This window comes from Chlamydotis macqueenii, chromosome 5, assembly GCF_036417535.1.
Source record: "Chlamydotis macqueenii isolate bChlMac1 chromosome 5, bChlMac1.mat, whole genome shotgun sequence".
NCBI lineage: Eukaryota > Metazoa > Chordata > Aves > Otidiformes > Otididae > Chlamydotis > Chlamydotis macqueenii.
The window spans coordinates 1,249,505-1,273,810 of NC_141560.1; the positions used below are offsets into that span (position 1 = coordinate 1,249,505).

Genomic DNA, 24,306 nt, shown 5'->3' on the forward strand with positions numbered 1-24,306 from the left:
CCGTTCCCTGACTGAAGGAATGCCTAGAACATAACGGGAAATGGTTTCTGCGTCTGCCCTAGCAGGCTCCTGGACAGCCACGCGGTTCCCCCGCAGTAAGAGAAGCCCTGAGGGGGTCACACACACAACAGCGGAGCCAGCTGCGCGTATGAACTATGGATTCTTTAGTGGTACGGTGCTGTACAGCAGTTGGGGCAGGGAAACAAAGGCCACAGTTGTAACTATGCCCTGAAGTTACACGAGCGAAACCGCAGTTGCCAGAAGCTTTCTTGGTCGTAAACAGATTCCCAGCGGCGAAGGGAACTCTTCACTTCATTCGATATCCACCAGTTCCACTTCAAAGAAGAGTTTTGCATTGGGTGGAATCCTGTTTGCCCAAGTTAAGGAAGCTTTAAAAAACAAACCCCAAACAAACCGCCGCAGCCACCCCCCGCAGAGCAACAGCCCGGCCCCCACCCCCTGCCCGTCGGTGCAGGGCGGGGGATTCAGCACCTGCTGCTTCTCACGTGGCAGTTCTGTATTTCACTGCCTGGTTTTAACAGCCCCGATTTAGTACGGGCCCGCAGCTGCTGCCTGCCGCCGGCTGGCCCGGGACATTCGGCACTGGCTCTGCGGCTGCCCCTTTGGGAAGGCACTCCCCTTATCCCTGCTCCTCTGCCAACGAGCCGCCCGGTCTCACCTGGCCTGCCTGAGCATGGTCTCAGTTTCTGGGACACGGGCAGCAGGCCTGCTATACCCTAGAGAGAGGGAGAACTTCCGGAGTCCTTTAAAACTGTCACGGCTTAGGAGTCGAGCAAGGGAGAACAATCACTGCCCTTCCTCTGGAAGTGCTGGCGACAAAAGAAACACGCCTGCCTAAGACTCTGGGAGACTCGCTCGATCCCGAGTTTTGGCTGTGTCCCAGCGGTTCCAGCCCAGAGGTCGCTGCTGTCTCGGCAGCTGCAGCCGGTAACTCTCCCTCCCCTCCCTACCTCACCGGGCAGCATCCCCACCGCTGCTGCAGGGATGAGCACCGGGAAGCAGCTGGAGTAACAAGCAGGCGCAAAACCACAGCAGCTTCTCTTCTGCAGCACTCCCTGCGGGAGTTCTCCCTCCAAACAAACGGGCACCTGCGCCCGCCCAGTAAGCGCGCCGAGCTGTTGGTATCTGTTACCGTGCCAGGCCGCCACGAGCAGCGAGCGAGCGCTCCCCCAGCACATCCCTGTCCCCATTCCAGCGCTCTGTTCCACCAGGCGTTTCCAGGTCAGGTGACGTGAAAGGATACTTGGCCTCGGGCTGCCCTTTCTTGCCATACGCCCACTCGGGTTCAATTTCCAGTTGAGCTTTCTCTCCTTTACTCATCGTCAAGAGAGCTTCATCCCACTAGGAAAAATAAATAAATAAATAAATAAAATCAAACAACAATAAAAACCAAAGCAAACTCGAACAACAAAAGAGCACAGAACTCTTGCGGATCTCAGGAAGCAGTGCACGTCACACGCTTTGCCCATGTGCTCCTCTGAATGCCCGCGCAACTCCAGCTCACTCTCCGCAGCACGCTCACCCAGCCCGCTGCGTACGCTGGGCAATGGCTTCCCGTGGTTTTGTTTGTGGGAACGCTCCCGCTTGGCCAACGCTCGCTGCGCCCACGTTAGGCTGGGCTGTACTTCACGGCATAAAAGCACACATCTGAACCGCGAAGACGTTAGTGAACCCACGAAGTAGCGCGCGTTTCAGGGCAAGCACCCACCGTCTCAGAACGCATTTCACAGCACGCGGTACCGAGGGCTTTGTCCCTCTCTGCCTCGTGTTTCCCTACCAGTCTGCAGCGCCAGTCTAGGCTGTTGCTTAAAGACGAGTTTTATTTCTGCACTTGTTCCTCTTCGACTCGCTGGCGCTGCCCGGAGCTGGCATTCAGCTTAGCCCCGCATCAGCACTTCACAACGAGCAGCGGCTGCTCACGCCTTGTCACTGCGTAAGGAACACGCCTGGCGCCCACACAAACACGGCACCGCTGCGCCAAGGACCACAGAGCAACCCTGGCCACTGCTGCTTCTGCAGCACTGGCCACAAGCCCAGGGACCTTTTCCCCTTCTCCGTTCCCGTCCAGCCACCGTAAAGGCCTTTTTCCTGCACAGCGGCCGCGCGGAAGATTCTGCTGGGCTGGGTTTGCTTGGTTTTCTAGTCAGGTAAGCGTTAAGATCCTTCGCGCTCTTATCTGGTGCAGCCAGCCACCAGTTTCACTGGTTCAGCAGCTGCGAGACAGTTAAGCAGCCCCTTTGCTTTGCATGTAACTTGGCATCTCCCAGCCACACCAAGCAACGCCAGCGCCCGTGACTTCCCGATGTAAGTGAGCAGACAGGTGTGCAGAACACTCAATTCTGCTACGGAGTGCTCGTAGTCTACCCAGACACTGCGCTCGCGCAGCTTCAGCCTGCGCCGCAGCAGCACTCTGTGCTGGGCAGAGCAGAGGAGCTGCAGCATCGAACTGCAACGCATTTCAGTGCACGACAGCAACGAGGATTTGGAGATTCAGCATCCAGTCGTGTTAATGGATGAACTGAACTGCGCACGAAGGGGCACCGCGGCAAATAATGCCAAAAAGATGCTGAGAGAGAAACAATCTCGTGCCAGACTAAAGCAGAGCGTGTGCCTACAGTGACGGACGGACCCCGGGAACCTGACACCTTGCCTCCTGTAAAAGGCTGTGCTTGTCCCGAGGAATGCCGCTGCAGGCGGATGAGAGCATCCGTACAGAACAAATACTACAGCCTGTGCACGTAGACACTTCAGCTCGCCCTCTTACCTCCACAAGAAACAAGAACCACAGCTCAAAATTTGCACCCCAGTCACTAATCCTGCAGAATGAAAAAGGTATTCTGAGGCGGTCGTTAATGGTTTACTTACACCTCTGATTACTTTTCCTACGCCAACTTTGAAACTTAAAGGTTTGGCTGCCTTCTTCTTCTTTGAACCTGAAAGACAGTTTTATGTTTGTTAGCTTTACCATCACACCAGCACATACCCTAATTCTATCTAAAATTATTATTACAATCACGCTCTATATAAGTATCTGTTCCTGTAATATTATTTTCAGCCCACTGTCAGATTTTTAGGAGAAAATTCAGTGCTGTGTAATAAAAACATTATTAAATGTTCAAGTTGCACCCAGAGCCAAAGCTGATGAGCACCTTTCAGACACTGATCCAGTGAACCTGGACTCATTCCTGAATTACTAAGCTGATGGCACGAGTCATAAACACATAAGTGACACAAAAGAGCACACAGGGAACATCCAACATCACACAACAAGTGCGATGAATCACAGACACTATTCCAATGGCAGCCCTGCTGTTCCTCTCCACGCTGGACATCACTGCTGGAAAAGCGTTTCTAGTTTTCCAGAATTTCACATACCTAAATCCTCTGGCCGAGAAACTGTCACAAAAACACCGGCATACTTCTCCCCGAGGCCACGGTCCACCAGACCACTCAAAATCACTCTCGTTCCAGTGCCTCCATGCTTAAGGGTTTATTACAGGAGCACACCAAGACGCGTCTATTTAGAGAAGCTAACTCCACTGTTGGTGCTCACGTTCCATAGATAGGGGAAGCTCCTTGAGCAGGAACCGTCTTTCCTCCAAAGCAGTTTCAGTACTGACTAAATCCCCGTGTTTCACATTGTCTATGGCCTGGAGAATGCCAAACGCGAGGTCTGGCAAGATGCAGCAGTGTAACTTTACACCAGCCAGTCCTAAAATACTGCCCTGCATACATTCCCTCATGGAAAATCAGGCTCCAGGAGCGGACTGCGGAGACTCTCCTCAGTCAGCTCAACAACAGGATGGCAAAAGCAGTTTGTCAGGACTCCTGCCACGCACACCTTCCAAAAGCAAACGCTTGCCCAAGGCTGTTTAACGATTCCACCTAATTTCTTCTACATACATTTGCAACAACAGCCAAACAGTATATACGTGGTCTTACTTGTTTGAATATTGGTATCGAAGACTGTTCCATCCTGTAGCTTTCCTGTATACCAGCAATGAACAGTGTCTCCTTTCTTCGGAAAGTTGGTTTTATCACCTTTCTTTAAAATTGATTTTGTATACTTTGGTGGCCCCTAAGTTTATAAAAACAGAGTTATGACTGCTGCATTAACTACATGCAAGACAGAACAACCACTTAATTCAAGGCACTGAATGAACGCATGCAGTGTTAGTAAATGGCACGTTTCAAAGTGTTCATGCATTACTGCAGTGCTGTAATATTTGGGGAAAACGTAGCAGCACAGGCACAGTTCTCAGCAAAGACCAGCTTTGGGAGAGATGCACAGGGCCCACAGCTAGTTCAAGTCACAGAAACCACGTGAGGTTAAGACACGGTACTAACACCAGACTTCTTGCTGTAACCAGGTTTTTGAAGACCTGGTTAATTCGCCTGCCCCACGCAATCGCCCAAATAAAGCGGGGGTGCAGCACCGACCTCTTCCACGGCCTCCTCAGGCTTCGCTGCTTTCCCCTTGGCCTCCTCCGCCTTAGCGGGCTTCGCCTTCTCCGCCGCCGCCTTCTCCGCGCCGTCCGTGCCCTTAAACCGCTGAGGGGAGAAGGAGGGGTGGCAGCCATCAGCCACCGCCCGAGCCCCCCGGCTTCGATCCCCCATCCCCGGCCCCGTACCTGCGTGTGGAAGAGCTGCGTGTAGGCCGCGATGAGCTGCTCCTTATTCGCCGTCTTGGCCACGTTCTTCACCTGCCCCAGCAGCTTGTGTTCGGCCAGGAACTGCAAGACACGCCGGTGAGCGATGGAGGATCCCTCCACACACACACACACACACATACATACATACACGCTACCCACTCCATCCCGCCCTTTACCGCCTGGGCTGCGTGCTCCTGAAGGAATTTGATGATATCTTTCTTAGGCAGCGCTTCGCTCCGCAGCTCCTCCGCGCTCCAGGGCTGCGCCGGACCCGCCGTGGCCGCCGCCATTTTCCCGCCCGCCACCACCACCACCACCACCACCGTCTCCTCCTCCTCCTCCTCACACACCGCCCAACCTTCCCGTCGACCCCGCGGGAGCCGCCGGCCGGGACGAGGAGGTGGAGCGGAGGGCGGTTACACCGCCCTCCGCTCCACCTCCTCGTCCCGGCCGGCGGCTCCCGCGGGGTTTTCAAGCGGCGGCGCTGCGAGAAAATGGCGGCCGGTGCCCGTTGGCGCGCGTTCCCTCAGAGCGAGCGGGAGCCGCGCGGCGGGAAGGCGCCGTGAGGGAGGATGAGCGGCGGGCGGCAGCGGACTTTGCCTCAGGCTTGGCGGGCGGCGGGCGGGAAGGCTCCGGAGAAGAAAAAGAAGAAGGAGGAGGAAGAGGAGGAGGCAGACGATGATCTGCTGGTGGCGGCCGCCGCGGCGGCGGAGGAGCCGAAGCCGGTGGCGGGTTTTTGTGAGGCGGCGGGGTCCATTTGGATCTACCCCACCAACTACCCGGTGCGCGGCTACCAGCTGCGGATGGCCCGCGCCGCTTTGCTGGCTAACACCTTAGTCTGTCTGCCCACCGGGCTGGGTAAAACCTTCGTGGCCGCCGTGGTCATGTACAATTTCTACCGCTGGTTCCCCTCCGGCAGAGTGCTTTTCCTCGCCCCGACGAAGCCGTTGGTGGCTCAGCAGATGGAGGCCTGCGCCCGCGTTATGGGGATCCCGGCCCGGCACATGGCCGAGATGACAGGTAGAGACCGGCGGCAGGGCCGGGGCCGCTCCGGGGGCCGCCTCGGAGAGGCCGCAAACATCCAGGCTGCTTGGCTTGAAGGCGAGGGCAAGCACCGTTGAAAAGCCGCGGTTTAGGAAGCAAAAAAAAAAAAAAAAAAAAGAGGGCACACAAAAGTGTTTTCTGGAGCTCTGGGGTACAGCCCTGTGGTTCATGGGGCCTTAGGGTTCCTGCACAGAGGTGTAAATCTGTACAGTAAATGTGCTTGGTATGAAACTTCGATCAACAGATAAAGGCTTTTTTTCTTTTCTTTTCTTTTTTTTTTTTTTTTTTCCTTTTAAACCCCATGAACTGCGGTTTCTTGCTCGCTGCAGTAACAGCCCTGATGCCCAAATGCATAACCTGTTCTTAAACACAAACCTTTGACAGAGGTACAGGTTAGGTATAGGGCTGGGGGACATCATGAGCTCTCTAGCCTTGTTTTCTGCTGTTCTGGATTTAGTGTTTTAATGAAAAAAATCTTCCTAATAGTGTTCACCATTTTTTCCTGAAAATGGGACTAGCATGAAGGTGCATGCCGTTTTAAAAGACGCTCATTTCCCAAAGGCAATGCGCGTCTGCCAGCCCTGCCGGCCTTCAGCTGTTGCTCTCGGCTCACACGTCACGGCTTATTCTCAGCAGAACGGTTCGCTCATGTTATTTCTTTAATTTTCAGGGGGAACCCAAGCCCTGAGTCGGAGGGAACTGTGGAATACCAAGAGAGTCTTTTTCCTTACGCCTCAGATAATGATGAATGATCTTTCTCGTGGGACGTGTCCTGCTGTAGAGATTAAATGTTTGGTTATTGACGAAGCCCACAAAGCCCTTGGAAATCACGCCTACTGTCAGGTAATGCTGGTGTCACCCCATTCTTGTCTCGTGATTACAAAAAACCTCCCCCTAAATCACTTACGGGATCTCCATAAAGTGTCACTGTCATCATTGCTGCAGGGATGTTGTCCTTTAGGTCCTTAGCTTTGTTTGAAAGCGACCAAACAGTCCTCTGTGTCCTCAGTGCTTTGTTTCTAAGTAAAACCTGTATTAAAATTCGGTAGGGTGAGGTGGGAAGTTTTTAAATGTCTGAATAAAATTGTAATTTTTGTTTCAAAATATTTTTTTGAATAGGGCAATTTAAAAAAAAGAGTCACTACACTGTTTGTTTCAGAGCTGTTTGTATTTGCAGGTGTGCTTTGGTATGTTTGTGCTGTGTTGGAATAGTTCTTCAATGGGGGGAGTATTTTTTTAAATTTTTTTTAGAAAAAAGTGCAGGCTCTATTTGTAAAGTTCTTTATCTTAGTATAATGAGTTCAAGATTTCCTTCCAAGACTGGGTTTTGTCTCGAATAGCAAAGTTTGTGTTATCTTGGCTTAACCTCCTCACAGCAATGAGTGACCTGGAAGTTACAGTTTTGTACGCTGGGGAAATCGACAGAATGTCAGCTGTGCCTGGTTGCTTGCTAGGCCTCTTTGGAGGAAAGCGGGTGTTTTTTAGTGCTTGTCTAACTTGACATGCTGGAAAAGAGGCGGTAGCTTGCCAAGTTAAACCAGTACATGTTGGTTTGGTAGCGCTGCAGTTTTCTTCTATCATTTTTCAGAACTGTAGCAACTTCCTTCTCAAATAATTTAATCTTATAGGTTATTATATTTCAAAATACTGTACAAAAATCTTACCTTAAAATTTTTTAATCCTCCTTGAATTGCTCTGTAACATCGAGCCAAGACTTGTACTCATTAGCTTTTGAGTTGTCTTGTCTATAGCCGAGAAAAATCTCTTCAGTCACCCCTTGTCAGTGCTCATGGCTGTGAAATCGGCAGGCTTTGCTCTGTGTTTTAGCTATGCCTTCACATGACTTTCAGTAGAACGATCAGCAGAAATTGAATTCCTCTTTACTCTCTGTTCACTTATTCTCTGTGGCCTTTGTGTTACATTCTTTGTAACTTTGGGTTTTTTTTTTTTCCCCCTTCCTGTGCAGCGCAGGGTGGTTGGTCAGAAGGTGTGGTGTTTGCTGGTATCGCTGGCAGAGTTCAGCTCTGTGGGAAAATGAAGTTGGAGGGCAATTTGGTTTAATGTGCAGCAGCTGTGGTACTTGTCCCAGTTTTGGTCTTGGAGAGTGTTGTAGGATGAGAACATGGGAAGTCTAAGGAATACTCAGCCATTTTCTCAATTCCTAATGCAACGTTTTCAAGTGAGACTCAGCTGAATGCTGTTGGCATGGTGGTTGTCGTCTAATCTCTGCTCAGATTCCGTGGGACTGATCATCCATGATTTACTTTTTCTAGAGGGGTTCTTCAAACTTACTTTATGGCAGCTCTCTTGAGTTGGTATGCTGTTAATCTTTTTGTTAAATCAAGGGAGAAATCATTTTGTAACTTACCAAGGGTGTTCTGCTGAATGGGACTGGGGTAATATACTTATCAAGATAAAGTGTTCTTGGATAAAACTGTACACTTCCTTGTCCTCATCTGAATTTAGATACACTCTTTTTAGAATATTTTGTTAAGCTTTTTCTGCTTAGTGGGTATTTTAATTGATATCAGTTATAGAAGGAAATAGTCTCCTTTAAGGGTATTAATGGAAACTTTCGTATTCGCAGGTTGTAAGGGAACTCAGCAAATACACAAACCAGTTTCGGATCCTGGCCCTAAGTGCCACACCAGGCAGTGATACAAAGGTGAGTCAAATCTACTTGCGTGGTTGCAGTAAGGAAGTTTCAGTAGAAGCTATGTTTAATACCAGTTTGAACCCTGTGCTGGATAGTGAAGTCTATTAGAATTCCACGTAAAAACTGAATCTCTTCAGAATTAATTAGTCGTTAAGGGTTTGTCTTTTTCTTGCTACAGACCCTATATTATTTATTTCCTGCCCTTTCTAAAATGAAATAATGCCTTTTGGGTTTTGAGAATACAAACCTTCCTGAACCAAAAATAATATACTCCCAATATGGAAATCGTTACTTTCATGTGATACTGACTTGCATTTAACAAGCAAATACAGTCCTTTTTTTGTGGCTTTTCGAACAGGCTGTGCAGCAAGTTATTTCCAACTTACTCATTGCTCAGATAGAGCTGTGTGCTGAAGATTCTCCAGAAATTCAGCCTTATTCTCATGAGCGACAAGTGGAAAAAATTGTTGTTCCACTTGGTGAAGAGTTGGTAGAAATTCAGAATGCATACATTCGGGTGAGTTGTTGCATTTTTTTATTGTTAAATGGACAGTGTCAGTAAATATATAATCTCCCTTCCTCTTTTAGCATCTCTCTCTAGGCTAGCGATAACTTATAAAGGTAACTATTTCTTGTGCAATTGACTTTACCTTTGAGTGTAAGGCAAAGAAAAAAAAACAGTTTCAACTACACTTTGCACCAGTGATACTTGTTGCTTTGCAATAACTTAAAAAAGGTGTGGTGGGAAACTTGAAGTAGTTTTCTCATCCTCTTTCAGGAGTCCGTGCCAAATTGACATGAGACCTAAACTGAGGGCTTCTTGATTTGTTTGAATTTAGCAGTACTGAGATGTTGAGAATGGCCGTGCTTGTGCTGTCCAGGTTATTGCTAGCCTTATGAAAACTGTGTATTGACTGAAACATTTTCTCTCATTAAGAATATTCTTTAGAGCTTTAAGTTATCCGTAAATGTACTTAGTTTTCCTTGACTTCTGTTTGTTTGTTTTGAGTTTGTGCTTTTAAAAGTTTTTCTTTTGAGAGGTTTTTTTTTTCCTTTTCTTTTTAACCAGTAGGTAATGTCCAAATATAGGACAGATTGGCAGGGGCCAGAACTGTTAGCCAGTCAGTGGTGACTTGATGGTCTGTGGGACTGGTAGACAAACAGTATGACGTAAGATACCACTGGGAAAAGTTCAAAATGTATGTTCTTTTTTTTTTGGTAAGAGACAAAAAAAACCCTAGGATTAAGTTAGTATTAGAGTGTTGGCTTTAGAGTATGTTTTTGGTTAAAGTTTAATGATTTTGGTGTAGCTTATGTGAAGACCATTGGGAGACAAACTTGTTTGTTCATTTCCTAGATTGAATGAGATCAGCTGTTTTCAAAAGAGTAACCTAAGAGTGTATTTAAATGAGGAAGTTCCACTGGTAAGCTAGCAAGGTCTTCAAAGACGGTTTTTCATCAATAGAGGTGCCTCTGAATGCTCAAGCTGAGTGCAGGGATTTAATCTGAGGTGTTTCACTTGGGATTTAAGCTGGAATAAGCATGCAGCTTTGGCTAATCTGGTGTAGCTGAGGAGTATAGACAAACCTTGACTAAATGGTCGTTGCGGCTTCAGTGGTTTCTATTTCCTTTCTTTGATCTGGTATTTGCATTTGTATTGCTACTGCTTTAATTAGAAAACATGACTTGTAACAACACAGGGGGCGTGAAAGGATGGTGCCTCAGCCTTTTCCAGCGTTCGTGGGAGAGCTGAAAGTCTTAGACCTCAGCACTTTCCCAAGTGTCTCCTGCACCTCAGTTTGTGCAGAGGTGTTTCTGTAGTGGTGCAGTTTTCTGCAGCACAGCGCTGGACCTTGGTGAGGTTAAATTGCACTGTTTACCGTGCTCCTGTGTTTTGTCTTCTGAACGTTTGAGATCAGGATAGATACGTGAGTGCAGCTACATAAGCAACAAGTACGTGTTGCGTTATCCTTATCCTCTCCAGAAGAGTCAGTCATGAAGATTGTTCTGAATGGCGTCAGGATTTAGGAGAAAACTCAAATACACACATCACTCTTTGTTAAATACTGCTTCCCTGCGCTTTAGCTCTGACACCAGTCCTACCTCAGCCTGTGCTGTGGTAAGAAGTGTGGGAGGCTGCTGGGCGCTTGACAAAAACGGGGTTGTGGATGGCTGCTGCAGTTTGCTGCCAGACCTGCTGGCTGCCGCATGGAGGTGCAGAGCTCCAAACGTACGTGGTTGTTTTAAGGAATGTATGCGTTTGGAGAGTTATTTATGGTTTTTGGGTCTTGGAGCAACCGTTTCAAATTTGGAGCTTAAATGGCTTTTGTAAAATTAGAATAGCAACTTGTGACTTCTGCTGTTCCCGTTCAAAGGAAAGATAGCAAAAGGACTTGGATGTCTGTTAGAAAAATGGAGGCCAGGTGTACTCTGCACAGTAAAATCATTGTCTTTAATTTTGACAAACAGTAACAGTAAACAAGACAACATTTCAGTGAAAATGAAAGACAGTGTAAAACAGCACAATGCAACAACACCGGAAAAATTATGTTTATATTTGTATACGTATGATAAGCAAGGCCCTGAGTATCACAACAGCTGGAATAAACTTTTTAGGCACTAATGCTTGTTCAAAAAATACACAGTATGCAGGACAACATTTATCTGTTAAGGCTACATCATTTAATCTTCCAAAAATATGGGTGAATTCTGTTTTATTGTCTCCTTTGGATAGTGGAAATCAAATAACTTCAAATTACAAATGAGAATTGATTAATTAATGGCTTGCAAAGTAGAGCCACAGATGGATAATGAAACACTTATGCCAATAGAAGCAGTTAGGCAATCGTGCTTGACATGATATTTTCACATTTTCTCAAGTGATGTATTTGATTAATAGTAACATTTTCTTGGCCTTCACCGGTGTAACTATTAAGTAAACTTTATTGTATCGGTGAAAAAACCACAACTCTTCGTGCCTGTGCTTGTGAGGGCCGTTTACAGAAGCTGGTACAGTGTTCCATAGCCATAAAGTGTGTCTTCAAACGGGAGATTAATTGGTTCTTTCTCAGCGGCAGAAGCAGTCTAACATAAATCAAAATAAATACTATCTTGGAATTCACAGTTTTACATAAAACAACACTGAACACTTTGCTGCGGTTAGGGTATCAGCACATTCAGATAAATACCTTATTTTTATGTTTCAGTAACAAGAATGTGTCTATAACATACCCACAAGTAGCTGAGTCACAGAAGTATTTAGGTGAAGGTTGCCTATAGAAAGAGACAGAAGATACAGCAAATGCTTTTTGCAATAGACATTTAAAATGTAAAGTATGTACAAACTGGTATTTATGGTGAGAGGATTTAACTACTTGCAATAGCTATTTGACATTTGTTGTGTCCCGGCATCGCAATAATTTCTGTAACTGGCAAAAGCAATCAAATTGGAGAAACTTCTTTAATTTGCCATAAAATGTTGTCAAAAGTGAAAATTGGTTTTATTTGCTCTTACAAAAATCTTGAGGAGTGGTGAGGGTAAAACAAAACCTGTTATTTAGTGCCTCCCTGGGCCATCCACTCAACTCAATTTTAAAAAACTTTATATTGTTTTCCATTTAATTTGTTAGCTTTCACTTTAATACTGGCTGGCATTTCCAGCAGTCTAAGGAAATGGTAAAAATAAATAAAAAATCAAACAGGAAACAATTAAACATATTGAGAAGGAAGTTTGAATTTTTTTCCCTGGCTATGATCCTCTGCGTTGAACAAATGGAGAGGAATAAAAGACGTTGCCTGGTTCTGTTAAGTAAGAAAAACCTTGACGTGCGTTTCAATTGGCACGTCAGACAAAGCGGTTCCTCGTTGTGGCCACAACTGGCACAAGCATTCGTGCTGTCGCCTGGCAAGCCAGATTTGATAGCTTTCTGGCTGAAATAAGAGAGACCACAAACCCCCAGTATTTTTTGAGATTCCACGCCCCCTTCCCCTCCCAGCAGTTTAGCATCCGGTTAATTAGTGGCAATACAAATGTCTGTGCTGGACTAGTGCAGGGTATCTGAACAACTTGGGATGTCAGACGTTCAGAAGAAGAAAGTGAGGATTGCTTTTTTATTTCATTTTTTTTCCCCCAAAAAGTCTATCAGTTTGTTTGCGTTAGAACTAAGGCTTTTTCTTTTTTTTTTTTTTTTTTTTTTTTTCCCCCCCTTCCCTTTCCCCCCCCTTCTTACTGTTTTCCCGAGGAATCTCTGCAGGCAGCAACCGCCAGAGAGCACCTTGGTCACGCTGAGGCGTAGTCAGCAGGGCTAGCCGGCAGCCTCTGATCCTGCTGCTCAGCACAAGGTTTTAGGTTAAGCGTAAAGTCAATTTTGTGCAGCAAGAGAGCCTTGTGGAACCAGGAGATTCTTGAGACCTGTACATGTATTCAGTCACAAGTACTACATAAACATTGTGTTTGCCAAGTAACGCTACTGTAAGCTAGCAGACGCTGGCTCTGGTTGCTGTTTTGTGTGTTGTCAATGAGTAACACAAAAGCTCTGCCTAAAGCCTAAATCCTATAATCAATAAATAATGCTGGTGATATACTTAAGGAAATCTTATATAAAAAGACATTCATGTCTGTTAAGATTAAACTCTACCATCATATCTGTAAGGGGAGACACTAAGAAGGGATTTTTGAGAGCAAAACTCTTTGCTACCCTGATTCTGAAGTGCAGTAGGTGCTCTTTAGCTGTGGGACGTAGCAAAGCATGAGTGCTGCTTTCGGACTTCCTGATGCACCTAGAACTGTGTGAGCTTGTCTTTCAGATGCAGCATGCTAGGCTAGCAGTTGAAGAACTATCGTATGGATGATGGGTGAAAGAAACAAGCTGCAACATGGAAAACTAAATATTAGGAAGAAAAATTCTCACAGTGAGGGTGGTCACATACTGGAACGGGACCCAGAGGGGCTGCAGGCTCCTCATGCCCGGAGATGCTCAGAATCCAGTGGCGTGGGGCCCTGAGCAGCCTGCTCTGCCGGCAGCGCTGGCCCTTCTTTCCGCAGAGGGCTGGGCCAGGTGGCTGCCAGAGGTGCTTCTGTGAAATATTTGTGTCATTTCTAACGTTAATGGTGTGGTACTGCCAGAAGAGTGTAAAAAGTATTGAACAAATTACTTCAGCTGCAGTGTTTTAACATTCAGCGAAGTTGTAAGAAGGAAGTGTTCAGAAAACTGCAGAGTTAAGAATCATCCCTTTGTGTTTGGAAATGCCACATACAGTTATGGGAATACTACGAGTGTGCGATTGAGATAACCTGTAACTTTTGCTATCAAAACTTGAATGAGCGTTAGGACTGTTCTGCCTTCCTGTTCTCTTCTAAGGTTAAAAGTACTTTGGTTGAACGCATTTTTAGGTAAGCATTAAGAATCTCTGCTCCACAGACGATGACATTAAAAGCAGTCAGCACTGGCCTGCTTTTACTCCTTGGTTTAATCCCAGTGGTCTAAATCTGGTAGCTCTCTTCAGAAATGAAGACCTGAACATTCTTTTTCTGAAGCGTAGCCTGCACGTGTGAGGTGGTTTTAATCTCGGTTCCACTGAACGCCCCAGCTGCGTCGCTGCTGCAGTGCTGGGTGCCCAGAGCAGGCCAGGGCAGGGGCTCCAGCTCTCCCCTAGGACCGTCTCAAGCCACAGGCAGTCTGGAGATGTTAATAAGTGGCCGAGGAGAGAGGTCTCTGTCTCCCTTATCTTGTAAAAAAAGATAAGGTGAACTAACTTTTAAAGTGCTAAAAATCTCCATTAAAATTGTGTAAAAACTGTAAAAGTTGGCGTAGGGAACTGTGTGTTTCAGGTGTTACCTCTGATTATTAAGTTGGAGTGATTGCCTTGCTGAAGTGGCTAAAAGCCACATTTGTAAAATCGTGGAGGGTTTGACGTCTAGTCTCACGTGATTCACCTGTAAGATCCTGGCAGTAAACCAGAACCGACTCCTGTGACTGACAAGCATCGGCCACGGGAGGCTATGGCCTTTGAAGGAACCATATCTCGTTGTGTCGGTTGGCAGCAGCTGGATTGGTGTATCCTGCGATGATGAACGTATCCTGCAAACATAGCTCGGGACTCTCCAGAATTTCCGCCAACAGGCTTATCTCTCTCATTATGGAGTCTTCATTGGTGATTCCTCTGAAGCTCCTGTAACAGTCAACTCTGTATCAAGCTCTCTTTAAAAGTCGCAGTTTTTCCAGAGCCTAGAAATGCCTCTTTCTGAATTATTTAGTCATGTTTCACGAATGATACTACCTGACTCTGATCTCAAACAGATAAAAGGTCTGGGGTTTTTTTCACGTTTTCAGTGATAGGGCAGATGCTGTATTTCCAGCTACACAGAATGGTCTGGTTTGAGGTGCTATTATATCTCACATTTACAGATGCATCATTTTTCCAAGTTAGCTGGTAACCATTACTTCCTGAGTATCCCAGTTTCATAAAGCAGGCAGCTTGTAACAATTACTGAAAATCAAGTTTTACTGTTTCTTAGCTTTTAGAATCTGATGTAAAAGATGTAACATGCCCAAACTGAAAACTGCATCTTTTTACCATTTTTACTAGAACGAAATTAAAGCGTTCCTTACCTACTATAAACAATAGTAGAAGGCCATTCCTCAATGATGATGTCGGAGTCGAAAGGATGCGGTGGCTCGTCCTGCAGCAGTTCGGGCAGGTAGTACGCTACTGTCACTGACTGCATCATCTCCGACTGAGATTCGTTTGTATGCACTATGGTCACAATGGGTATTGTTATCCCCAAGTACAGTCCTGAGGAGACATACGGGACTTCTTAGAAAATACAAAAGGAGTTCTACGTACTGTGCCTGACTTCTGAACTCGTACTGAATAACATAAAGTGCGTACCACCGAGCAGAGTTTCACTGCTGAAAGGAATTCAGTAGGAATGTTTAGAAAATGAGATTGTGTATTCCAAGTTGGAAATAGCATTTTTTTTATGCTTTGTAGTTTGTGTGTCTATATATAAAAACCCACATGTGCAAATGTGTGTGCATGTGTGTCTAAAATGTGGTATCTGGGGAGCTCTCCTGTCTTCATGTAGGGCAAGGAGTTCGACTTAACTTCCGTCCCCTTCTTAAGAGGGGTGTGTTTATCTTGTCAGCTGACCTCGTGTCGTGTTTTAAATGTTTGGGAACACAGAATGTAGGCAAGATAAGGGGACTGCATTGTGAATTCAGTTAGGATTTCCTGTTACCAAACACATTGCTGTGTCTGTGCAGTGCTATAGAAAAAGGTTGTGATTTTGACTGTGCATGTAGCGGTGATGACTAGGAGGGGGAACTTTGCTTCTGTACGTGGTTTGAAAACAAAACTGCTCTTTTCTGGAGCCAAATTTACTTTTAAACCATGTTAAAGTGCAAGAAGAATGGGGAGAGTGGAGAAAATGCTTGATTAAGGAAAAGCTTTCGTGATCAATGCCTTTAGTTTCTTAGAAAGAAAATTAAGCGCTGACTTGATTACAACACATGTACTGTTACAGAATGAAACAGTAGGCATTGCAAAACCTTTTAATCAACTGGAGAATGAAAAAAATTAGAATTGATGGCTGGAAGTTGAAACCAAATTAAATGTGATTGGAAACTAGCTGCACATTTTTCATGCAGGCACAAGCTGTCAAGTAGATGGTGGATTTGCCATTATTTTAAAGTACTTGAGTTAAAACTGGCTTGTCTGTCTGGAAAACATGGTTCAACCACACAGATTTTTGGTGTCCGTTCAGACATGCATCATTTAAGTATGATAAACGAAAATGAAGGAGACAAAACATTATGGTCTCTTTTGGCATTGTACTCTGAATAGGTTCTTAGAATAGATGATTTCGGTACTGCTGTGAAAACCAGAGCACTGAAATTCTGTAGCAAAAGCCTGATTTATAGCTGACAGCCCACAAAAATAGCCAGAGTCAATTCCCAGTCTGTTGTAATGGTCACAATGCCCGTGGAAGCAGTGGTGGCTTCCTGCAGGTGTTCTCTCCTAGCACGCATGCACAGGGAGCAACACTGTGGTTTAGACGCTGCTGCAAAGGCTGTATTACAGGAAAATGTCCCTATAGACAGGGCGGAGTATTTGGAAAGTGTTTCCCCAGTTAGGAGGAGCTAGTGCATAAATACAGTATAATGACTTCAATGCAGAATTGTGGTACCAATTACCTGAGGAGTTCTGCTCGCAAATGTACCTCATAAGCTTCATGAAGCCGAGGCATATGCTCTGCTCGTACTGCTTTTCTTTTATTGTTATACAAGCCCATTTGGCTTTTCCATACTGACGTTTTTCGTAAAGTAGATCTCCAAGCTGCAAACATAGAAGATAATAATTTTATATTTTAAGTTAATCACCTAAAAAAGCCCGAGCAAACAAATAGAAGTCAAACAGTATTTCAGTGCTTTCCTTGTGGGGTAAAGAAATCGGCTTCTCTAGGTGTGTGACCAGGAGAACGGCAAGCATGGGGAATGATTTTAAGTCTCAGTGTCAACTGTACCGTAAGTGCAGTGTATAATACTTAGTTCTCATGCGCTTCATTTCAAGATCCAAGCTGGCAGGTAGTAAGTAGATATCACAAACCAGTGCAGTGTGTGCGTCTTACTTGAGTACAAGAGTAACTGCATCTTTTTTCAGCTGCCAGTGGAGTGATGTTGAAAGGAACATGTGACTTTTAATCCTTCCTCCTATAAACCAAGAAAGGGATATGCTGCTGATCTTGGACCAAAATTTGTTTCAGCAGACTTCTAGGTAGCTCTCCTTTAAAATAAGAAACTGTCATCTTTTGGACTTGCAGTATTAAACACTTAGGCTCAGTGATACTGAATAACCTTATTTTTCATCTGCCGTTATTACGGTAGCACTGAGAAATTGCTTTCAAGCATTTAATTACAACGTAAATAGTCAGGAGTCCCAAACTGTTTAGAGTAAATACACTCAATCAAATGGTGATATTTATAAATTTGATTATATAGGTCTATTTTTAAAAGAAATGTGACAAGAATTCTTCATGCATGGCTAGTAAAGATATTTTTGATTTGTCATGTATTTAAGGTTAGACACTCGCTTACGCATTTCTGGAGCTGTAAACTGTTTGCCGGACATCCATTTCAATTCTCCATTAGAGGATAAGAGTGGTTTGCAAATTGCTGCTTTGTTTCATAATGATTCGTGACACAAAAGTATATGTTTTGGTTTTAAATTCAGGTATTGATCTCTTTCAAGTATTCTTTGCTAAGATTTTAGTAACATGGCTGTGTAAATAAGAAAATGCACTTATTTAAATGAAGAAAATAGGCATTTTATTTCAAATGTCAAAATGTGGGAAGGTTTTTGTTAAATTAATTCTAAAGTGTCACAAAGACTGTAATTCCTGGCCATCTGCTGACTTCCCAGTTGTTTCTACCTTACAAAAAAAAACATTCCCACATGTGAAAACGGTGAGGTGTTAAAAATGAAATGTAGTTTTCCAGTTATAATGCTTTTCACTTATGATGTTAAAAATCCTAAATGGTTAAAATAATTTTATAAATAAACAAATTTTTGGAAGCTAGACATGAATACTGAAAATACAGTTAAAACGTCAGCTGAGGAGGGGAAGGGTACCTTTTCTTTGCGCTGGATCAGAGTGAACGGGATGGTCTGCCTCTCCTGAGGGCTGTTATTTCTGGTCAGCTGGTGAATTGGCTCTGCCATGTCTGCAAGAAAATAACGCATTCCAGTTTTAGATGTGAAGCTGTGGGAATGAGAATGAATGTGTTTCATCCTACTTTCTCTTAGTTCAACTTCTGGCAATTTTGTGTTTAGTTTGCTCTTCAGTATTAACAGGAAAGGTTACCGATATCTGTTTCTGTGCAGATGATGTTGCGGGTTCTAGCAACTCTTTCAGTGCTGGATTAATGTGTATCCACGTCAGGAAGTAAATTTTGTTGGCAGCTCTTGTTCAGTTGTTCAAGAGGAAACTTGCTGTGGACACTGTCACTTCCAGAAGATGTTTTGTGTCTAACACTACTTCAGCATTTGGTGTTATGCACATTTCAGTGCTGCTTGTTAGTCAGGACGCGAGTCGGGTGCGAGGCCCGTGTTGTGGCTCGGAAGGCGCTGGTGCAGTGCGGCAGGCTGTGGTGTTAGCCGAGTGTCCTGGCTAGCTCTGCAGCTGCTGCTGCCTAGCTACCGCTCGGCTTTCTCTGGGATTCACTGCTGGGTGCAGCCTCTGGGAGTGTTCTAGCTGAAGCTGATGGAGAGCCAGTTCCAGCCGTGATGCTGTGGTGATCCAGCTTCTGTATCTGTAAAGCGGGGTTCTGAGTCTTAAGTGAATTGGATGTCTATTTTTTATAATGCAAGCCCTTCTAGTGAGACCTCACAGGAGGGAAGAATTTAGAAATAAAAGGCAAACAAATGTTTTCATTAAGATCTAGAAGAAAATACAAATTTTTGCGTGTAGTTTCAGAAGGAGACTTTGCAGAACAGGACACGCACTGGGCTGTGCCAGCGAGACCGCAGCCAGCCAGTCAAGGGAGATGACTGTTCCGTGCTCAGGATGGAGTGCAGAAGGAGCTGGCAGAACCTGATGTGCTTAGGCTGGAGGGGAAAAAGTGAAGGTGGGGTGTCGAGGGGGGATCGAAGTGCAGAAACTGTAGATGAGGGAAGAGAAGCGTGTCCTGTTTATTTAAAGAAATGTAAGGTGAGGAATCCTAAAACTCCTCAATGTACACTTCACTGAAGAACCGTGTCTTAAGAAGACACGTGATTGTTTAACAAATAAATTGGAACATAGATTTGTGTTAACACGCTTGCTTTTTGTTGGGTGGTAGTTTTATACATATGTGCTGTCTGATTAGATACCAAGTACATCAGATGAAAGGTGGTATTTCAGTTTGGAAGGGGCAGAAGACTGTTGACTTAGAGTGAATATTAACATTATGTCAAAATGGAAACATAACTTATATAAAGGTGGGAGTAGAGCAGAGCAAGTCTCAGTGTTCTGTTTGTCAGGTTCCATTACACCTGGCAGAGGGAAACAGTGGTTGATGTTCTCAAATAGTCACAGGAACCATAAAGCATTAGCAGAGATGATTGCTAGTGTAAGAAATTAAGTAGCAAACCTATTCTCTGTTTGTAGATGTAGTGACACTAGCAATCATCCAGTCTGTATTAGTTGTTACACTTCCTAGCCGGGCTGAAATGGATAGGAGCAAATATATAACACTAGAAATATAATGCTAGCATATTCTAGCAATTCTGTCTTCCTGCAGTTCTGTAATTTAAATATGGTTGGATTATTTTATGGCGTATTTGCAGCTGTGGTTGCCTTGACATCAATTCTAGCTGCAGTTCATAAATAAATTCTGCTTGTAAGTTGATCCCTAACGAACAGGCTTGGAAACTCTGGAAATAAGGGTAATGTTAGGAACGGAAATCCCCTCTCCCAAAAGAGTCAGTCCCTTCCTTTTCAAAGGTGAAGTAATGTGGGCATTTGCGTACTTTGATAGAGGATTAGAAACTTAATTTTTATGTAAAACGTTTGAAAGTCTGGATGTGAATTTCTGCACACTACCTCATGGTGTGCATCAGACATGCAAGAAAAGGACTGAAGTTTCCACTGAAAGAAGAGCCTTTCTCTTGGGTGCTGAGTGCCCCAGTGTCTTAAGTGGAAAAGGCAGGATGATGGAAGGGAGTGGTATCTATGTTTCAAAGACGAGGAGAGTCAAGATGCAGGAGAATTAACATGACCTAGGTCACTTGGTAAATCTGTAGCTGAGCCGGGAATCAAACCTATATCTCCTGGCATCCAGTGCAGGGGTTTTAGCTCTAAGAGCATTTGGAATAGTAAAGATCCTTTTAATAAAGGAGAGAAAGCTACAGTTTAGTTAATTTTAGACATTTTAAAAAATATATAATTGGGACACATTTAAATTTATTATTAATAACTGTGGGGTTTTTTTCCTTCCATATTAATGCATAGGGTAGGGATTATGACTAATTAGAGTCCGTTCAGGAGTTTTGTTCTTCAGTTCATGAATCCTTGCCTGTTAGGCATGACGGTGTAGCATATAGATTATAAAGATCTTGACCTGGACAGTACTTCGGTTATATTGCCCAAAAGCAAGCGAGTTGCTTAACGCGTTGTCTGTCAGCGCAAGCTTGCAAACTTGCGTACTGGTGTGACAAAACAAGGCAAGATGATTTGCAGCAGGGTAGCTAAGTGAGGGCTTGGTTTAATTACATTTCAAATTGTGATTACACTTGCTACTGTAGGTAAGTATTGTGAAAGAGGCAAATCTTCACAAGAGATTTATATGGATAGGGCAGGGACACCTTCCACCAGCCCAGGTCGCTCACAGCCCAGCCCAGCCTGGCCTTGGGCGCTGCCAGGGACGGGGCACCCACAGCTTCTCTGGGCAGCCTGGGCCAGCACCTCGCTGCCCTCACGGGGGAGAATTTCTTCCCCATGTCGAATCTAAACCTACCCTCTGCCAGTTCAAAGCCGTTGCCCCTGCTCCTATCACTACATGTCCTTGTCAGAAGTCCCACCCCACTTTCTTATCACCCTCCTTTAGGCACTGGGAGCCGCTCTCAGGTCTCCCCGGAGCCTCCTCTTCTCCAGGCTGAACAGCCCCAGCTCTCTCAGCCTGGCCTCACAGCAGAGCTGCTCCAGCCCTCTCAGCATCTGCGTGTCCTCCTCTGGACCCTCTCCAGCAGCTCCACGTCCTTCTGATGTTGGGGGCTCCAGAGCTGGACGCAGCGCTGCAGGGGGGTCTCACCAGAGCGGGGCAGAGGGGCAGAATCCCCTCCCTCGCCCTGCTGCCCACGCTGCTGGGGGTGCAGCCCAGGGTGCTGTTGGCTTTCTGGGCTGTGAGCGCACATTGCCGGCTCACGTTGAGCTTCTCACCCACCAGCACCCCCAAGTCCTTCTCCTCAGGGCTGCTCTCAATCCATTCTCCCCCAGCCTGGATTTGTGCTGGGATTGCCCTGACCCAGGTGCAGGACCTTGCCCTTGGCCTGGTTGGACTCCATGAGGTTGGCATGGGCCCCCCTCTCCAGCCTGTTGACTGCACACAACTTTATGCTTCAGCAAGCAGATGGTTTTGATGGGTAGCAACTTTCCTGAGCTTGTGTGTTAGCGGATGTTCTTACATTGGAATTACAATTGCGAAATTTAAAAGTGAGTCCTGCAGCATGTTTTCTGCTTCTATTGGGAGTAGATAAAACGGAGTTTTCAAGCCAAGAAAGTTAGATTATGTTTCCTGAAGCTTTAGTTTTCTTTATTTGTTGCAAGGTTTGGCATAGGCCAGTCAGTCAGTTTATAGGATTAAGATCTTGTTAACAGTGATAAATTGAAATGCCAGCCATATAAATATCTGTTGTTCATATCTCACAAAATCTTAGAGTTTGTTTTGTTTTTTTTTTTTGAAGGCTTACAATGTTCCTGTTACCCTTAAAAGATGCTAACAAACACTACAAAGCAAGCCATCTTTTTGAAATCTGTGTTGTCACCGTAGAACAAAACAGGTGTCAGTTTGTGACAGTCCAGAACTGTTGATGAGAGGAATGGTAATGTTCTTATTTTGCAGATTTTACCACTAGACAATAGGAAAGGTACATTCTGTTAAGGTCTCGAGTGCTCCGCGTGTGTGTGTGTGTGTTGTGTGTGTGTTTGTCATGGCTTCAGTGACTGCAGCTGCTTGAATGGGGCACACCAGTCAGGAGAGGCGTTCTGCTCCCCGTGGACAGGGAGGATTTCTCCTCCCGGAAAGTCAGCCGCGTTTCCTCTCTGTGTTCCCTCGGGCCCGAGTGTGCTTTAGGCGACTGGATACTGAAGGTGGGTGTTCAGTCAGCTTGAACTCTGCGTGGAGCCTATAAGCTCAGCTGGCAAACTCTTAAGCTGTTCTAGTTGAGATGCACTGCACTTGGCATACAGCCTGGGACAATACCTGAAGAAACGTTTTCTATTTAGACTTTTGTAACGTTTGCTTAGTGTTACAAAGTAAGCCTTTTATCATACAGTAACTAAGATGTGCTACAGTGCTCCTTTTGACATGTTTCCCAGGCTTGGTATCCTGCCTAGTAAGTTTTAGGAACTTTTTGCCAGAATACCAGGTACTTTTGTGGGAAGGAATCTTGGTTTCTGCTATACAAAGCTACTCTTAAGGAGCAATTTAGCATCTGCCTGTTCACGCCTCACTTGTGTGCTCCTCTCCCCCTCCCTCTGTGCCCGCAGATCCTGAAGCTGTCAGATTTGGTGCACTGATGACAGAGGCAAAGCTCTGGCTGCTGGAGTGCGGACTGGAACTCTGGGGTAGTACAGGGATTCAAAGACCCCTCCTAAGGGGCAGCGAGAGCAAGGCATGAGCTCTGCTCAGACTGACTCTGTACTCCTTTCAGTGCCTAACGGGATGCTAATTTTCGTTGTTAAAGCATTACAAAGATAAGATGAGACTTCTAGGCATGGCTTGAAAAGGAGGTTGTATCCTCCGCTATGTCAGAATACAGAGAAAGTTGTTTCATTTGGTACTGTCCGGTGCAGTCTGTTCAAGGTTTTCCTGCATCCTGTCCTCGTAGAAGGTGATTTATCTGAACAGTAGAGATGCTGAAGATCTCTGCTTCTCTGCATAGGACAGTGCAGATGAGTTAAAGCTCCTGAATGAGCTAAATTTGCAGTTACTCTCCACTGCTTGTTGTGAGTTACCTGGCTTGTTACAGTCTTTCAGATTCTTCAGTCTTTCTTAAAATTGAAAATTAAGAATTTCTTAATAAGATAAGCCTGGGAGGCTTACTGTTGAAGAGCCAAGTTGATCCTTGTTTACTCTGTGACATCTTCCAGTTCAACCATGTTTCTTTAAGAAACTAACCTCTAGGGTAGCTGTGGTGAGGAAAGCTTCTTCAAAAGAATGCTTTTGCAGGTAGTCAATTTAATTTTGCATTAAGACCGAAAACTCCCATCAGACCGGTTTGGTATGAATAGCTCAATCCACTACTACTACTACAGCGGCTTCTCTAAGTTAGAAAAATCTTTTGAATCACCCTGTGCAACGCCCAGGGGCGTGTGCTCTGTCACCGCGGGTCTCCCCCAGCCCCAGCCCTCGGCACCGGCCGTGCCCGACCCCGACGGGCGGCGAGGGGGGCAGCCCTGCCCCACGCCCTCTCTGGGGGGACGGCCCGCAGGACAGGCTCCCTCCGGAGAAGGGGGAGGCTTGCGGGTGTCGGAGCCGCCCCACGGCCCCGCAGCGCCCTGCCAGCACCGCTCCGGTCCCCACTTCGGTAAAACCCCGCCACTGAAGGTCAGAACCGACGGGGAAGGTTACGGAGGGCTCAGAGCTGCCGTCTCCCTAATCCCCCAAAGCCCGGCGGGCCGCTGTGGGCGTAAGCGGCTTAGCCCGGCCCGGCGCTGCCCTTACCCCGCGGCACGTCCACCTGGTGCCCCCGGCCCACGCTCTGCCAGTAGCTCAGCAGCCGCTCCTGCTCCTCCTCCTCCGTGCGCTCGGCCTCCTCCTCCAGGCTGCTGCCGTGGCTGTGGTACGCCGAGTCCGGGCTCTCCTCCGCCATCCCGGCCAGGTCCTCCAGCGTGATCATGGCCGGGCCGCCCGGCTCCGCGCCGCTCATGCGGCAGCCGCCCGTCTCCATCGCGCCGAGCCGAGCCGAACCGGGGAGCGGGCTGGGCGCGCTGCCGCCGCCGCGCCGCTTTATCAAGGGCTCGCCCTGCCCGCGGATTTGAGGGCGGGAGGGCCGGCACCGCCTCTGCCCGCCCGCCGCCGCCCCAGCGCCGGCAGGGAGGGAGGGAGGGAGCTGCCCCTGCCCCTGCCCCTGCCCCTGCCCCTGCCCCTGCCCCTGCCCCTGCCCCTGCCCCTGCCCCTGCCCCTGCCCCGAACGAGGGTCGGGCTGGCGGAGCTGAGCTCCGGCGCCCTGCAC

General features: G+C 46.3%; 3 protein-coding genes across 5 annotated transcripts in view; 1 reads left to right on the forward strand and 2 right to left on the reverse strand.

The window, feature by feature from the left end:
* Window positions 1-141: 141 nt before the first annotated feature.
* Window positions 142-5,005, reverse strand: FKBP3 (FKBP prolyl isomerase 3). The gene is made up of 7 exons (XM_086748206.1): window positions 4,850-5,005; window positions 4,653-4,754; window positions 4,462-4,572; window positions 3,964-4,099; window positions 2,887-2,954; window positions 1,265-1,362; window positions 142-367 (listed from the first exon to the last, which is right to left on the reverse strand). The coding sequence occupies exons 1-7, from the start codon at window positions 4,961-4,963 to the stop codon at window positions 313-315; spliced, it is 684 nt and encodes a 227-aa protein (XP_086604332.1). The 5' UTR covers window positions 4,964-5,005; the 3' UTR covers window positions 142-312.
* Window positions 5,006-5,185: 180 nt separating this feature from the next.
* Window positions 5,186-24,306, forward strand: part of FANCM (FA complementation group M) — a 68,705-nt gene continuing 49,584 nt past the window's right edge. The window contains exons 1-4 of one of the 3 annotated variants that reach the window (XM_086749319.1): window positions 5,186-5,693; window positions 6,388-6,560; window positions 8,305-8,382; window positions 8,732-8,890. In XM_086749319.1, coding sequence (XP_086605445.1) covers window positions 5,246-5,693; window positions 6,388-6,560; window positions 8,305-8,382; window positions 8,732-8,890 — 858 coding nt within the window. In that variant the 5' untranslated portion in view covers window positions 5,186-5,245. The remainder of the gene's footprint in view (window positions 5,694-6,387; window positions 6,561-8,304; window positions 8,383-8,731; window positions 8,891-24,306) is intronic. The other 2 variants (XM_086749321.1, XM_086749320.1) reach the window with 2 other exon arrangements.
* On the reverse strand, window positions 10,800-24,076 carry LOC104482970 (heme-binding protein 2). The gene is made up of 5 exons (XM_086749980.1): window positions 23,796-24,076; window positions 18,004-18,095; window positions 16,569-16,710; window positions 14,985-15,168; window positions 10,800-14,544 (listed from the first exon to the last, which is right to left on the reverse strand). Exons 1-5 carry the CDS (start codon window positions 24,019-24,021, stop codon window positions 14,373-14,375), a joined length of 816 nt encoding a protein of 271 aa, XP_086606106.1. The 5' UTR covers window positions 24,022-24,076; the 3' UTR covers window positions 10,800-14,372.

What these genes read in the sequence shown, in the direction of transcription:
- FKBP3 (XM_086748206.1), bottom strand. Translation starts at nt 4,963, where the DNA reads ATGGCGGCGGCCACGGCGGGTCCGGCGCAGCCCTGGAGCGCGGAGGAG. An exon ending in CTGAGGAGGCCGTGGAAGAG is followed by an intron (nt 4,100 to 4,461) that starts GTCGGTGCTGCA and finishes TTATAAACTTAG; the next exon opens with GGGCCACCAAAGTATACAAA. An exon ending in AAAGGGCAGCCCGAGGCCAA is followed by an intron (nt 368 to 1,264) that starts GTATCCTTTCAC and finishes TTGGGCAAACAG; the next exon opens with GATTCCACCCAATGCAAAAC.
- LOC104482970 (XM_086749980.1), bottom strand. Translation starts at nt 24,021, where the DNA reads ATGGAGACGGGCGGCTGCCGCATGAGCGGCGCGGAGCCGGGCGGCCCG. An exon ending in TTGCGAGCAGAACTCCTCAG is followed by an intron (nt 15,169 to 16,568) that starts GTAATTGGTACC and finishes ATGTCTCCTCAG; the next exon opens with GACTGTACTTGGGGATAACA. An exon ending in TCTACTATTGTTTATAGTAG is followed by an intron (nt 14,545 to 14,984) that starts GTAAGGAACGCT and finishes TGACTGTTACAG; the next exon opens with GAGCTTCAGAGGAATCACCA.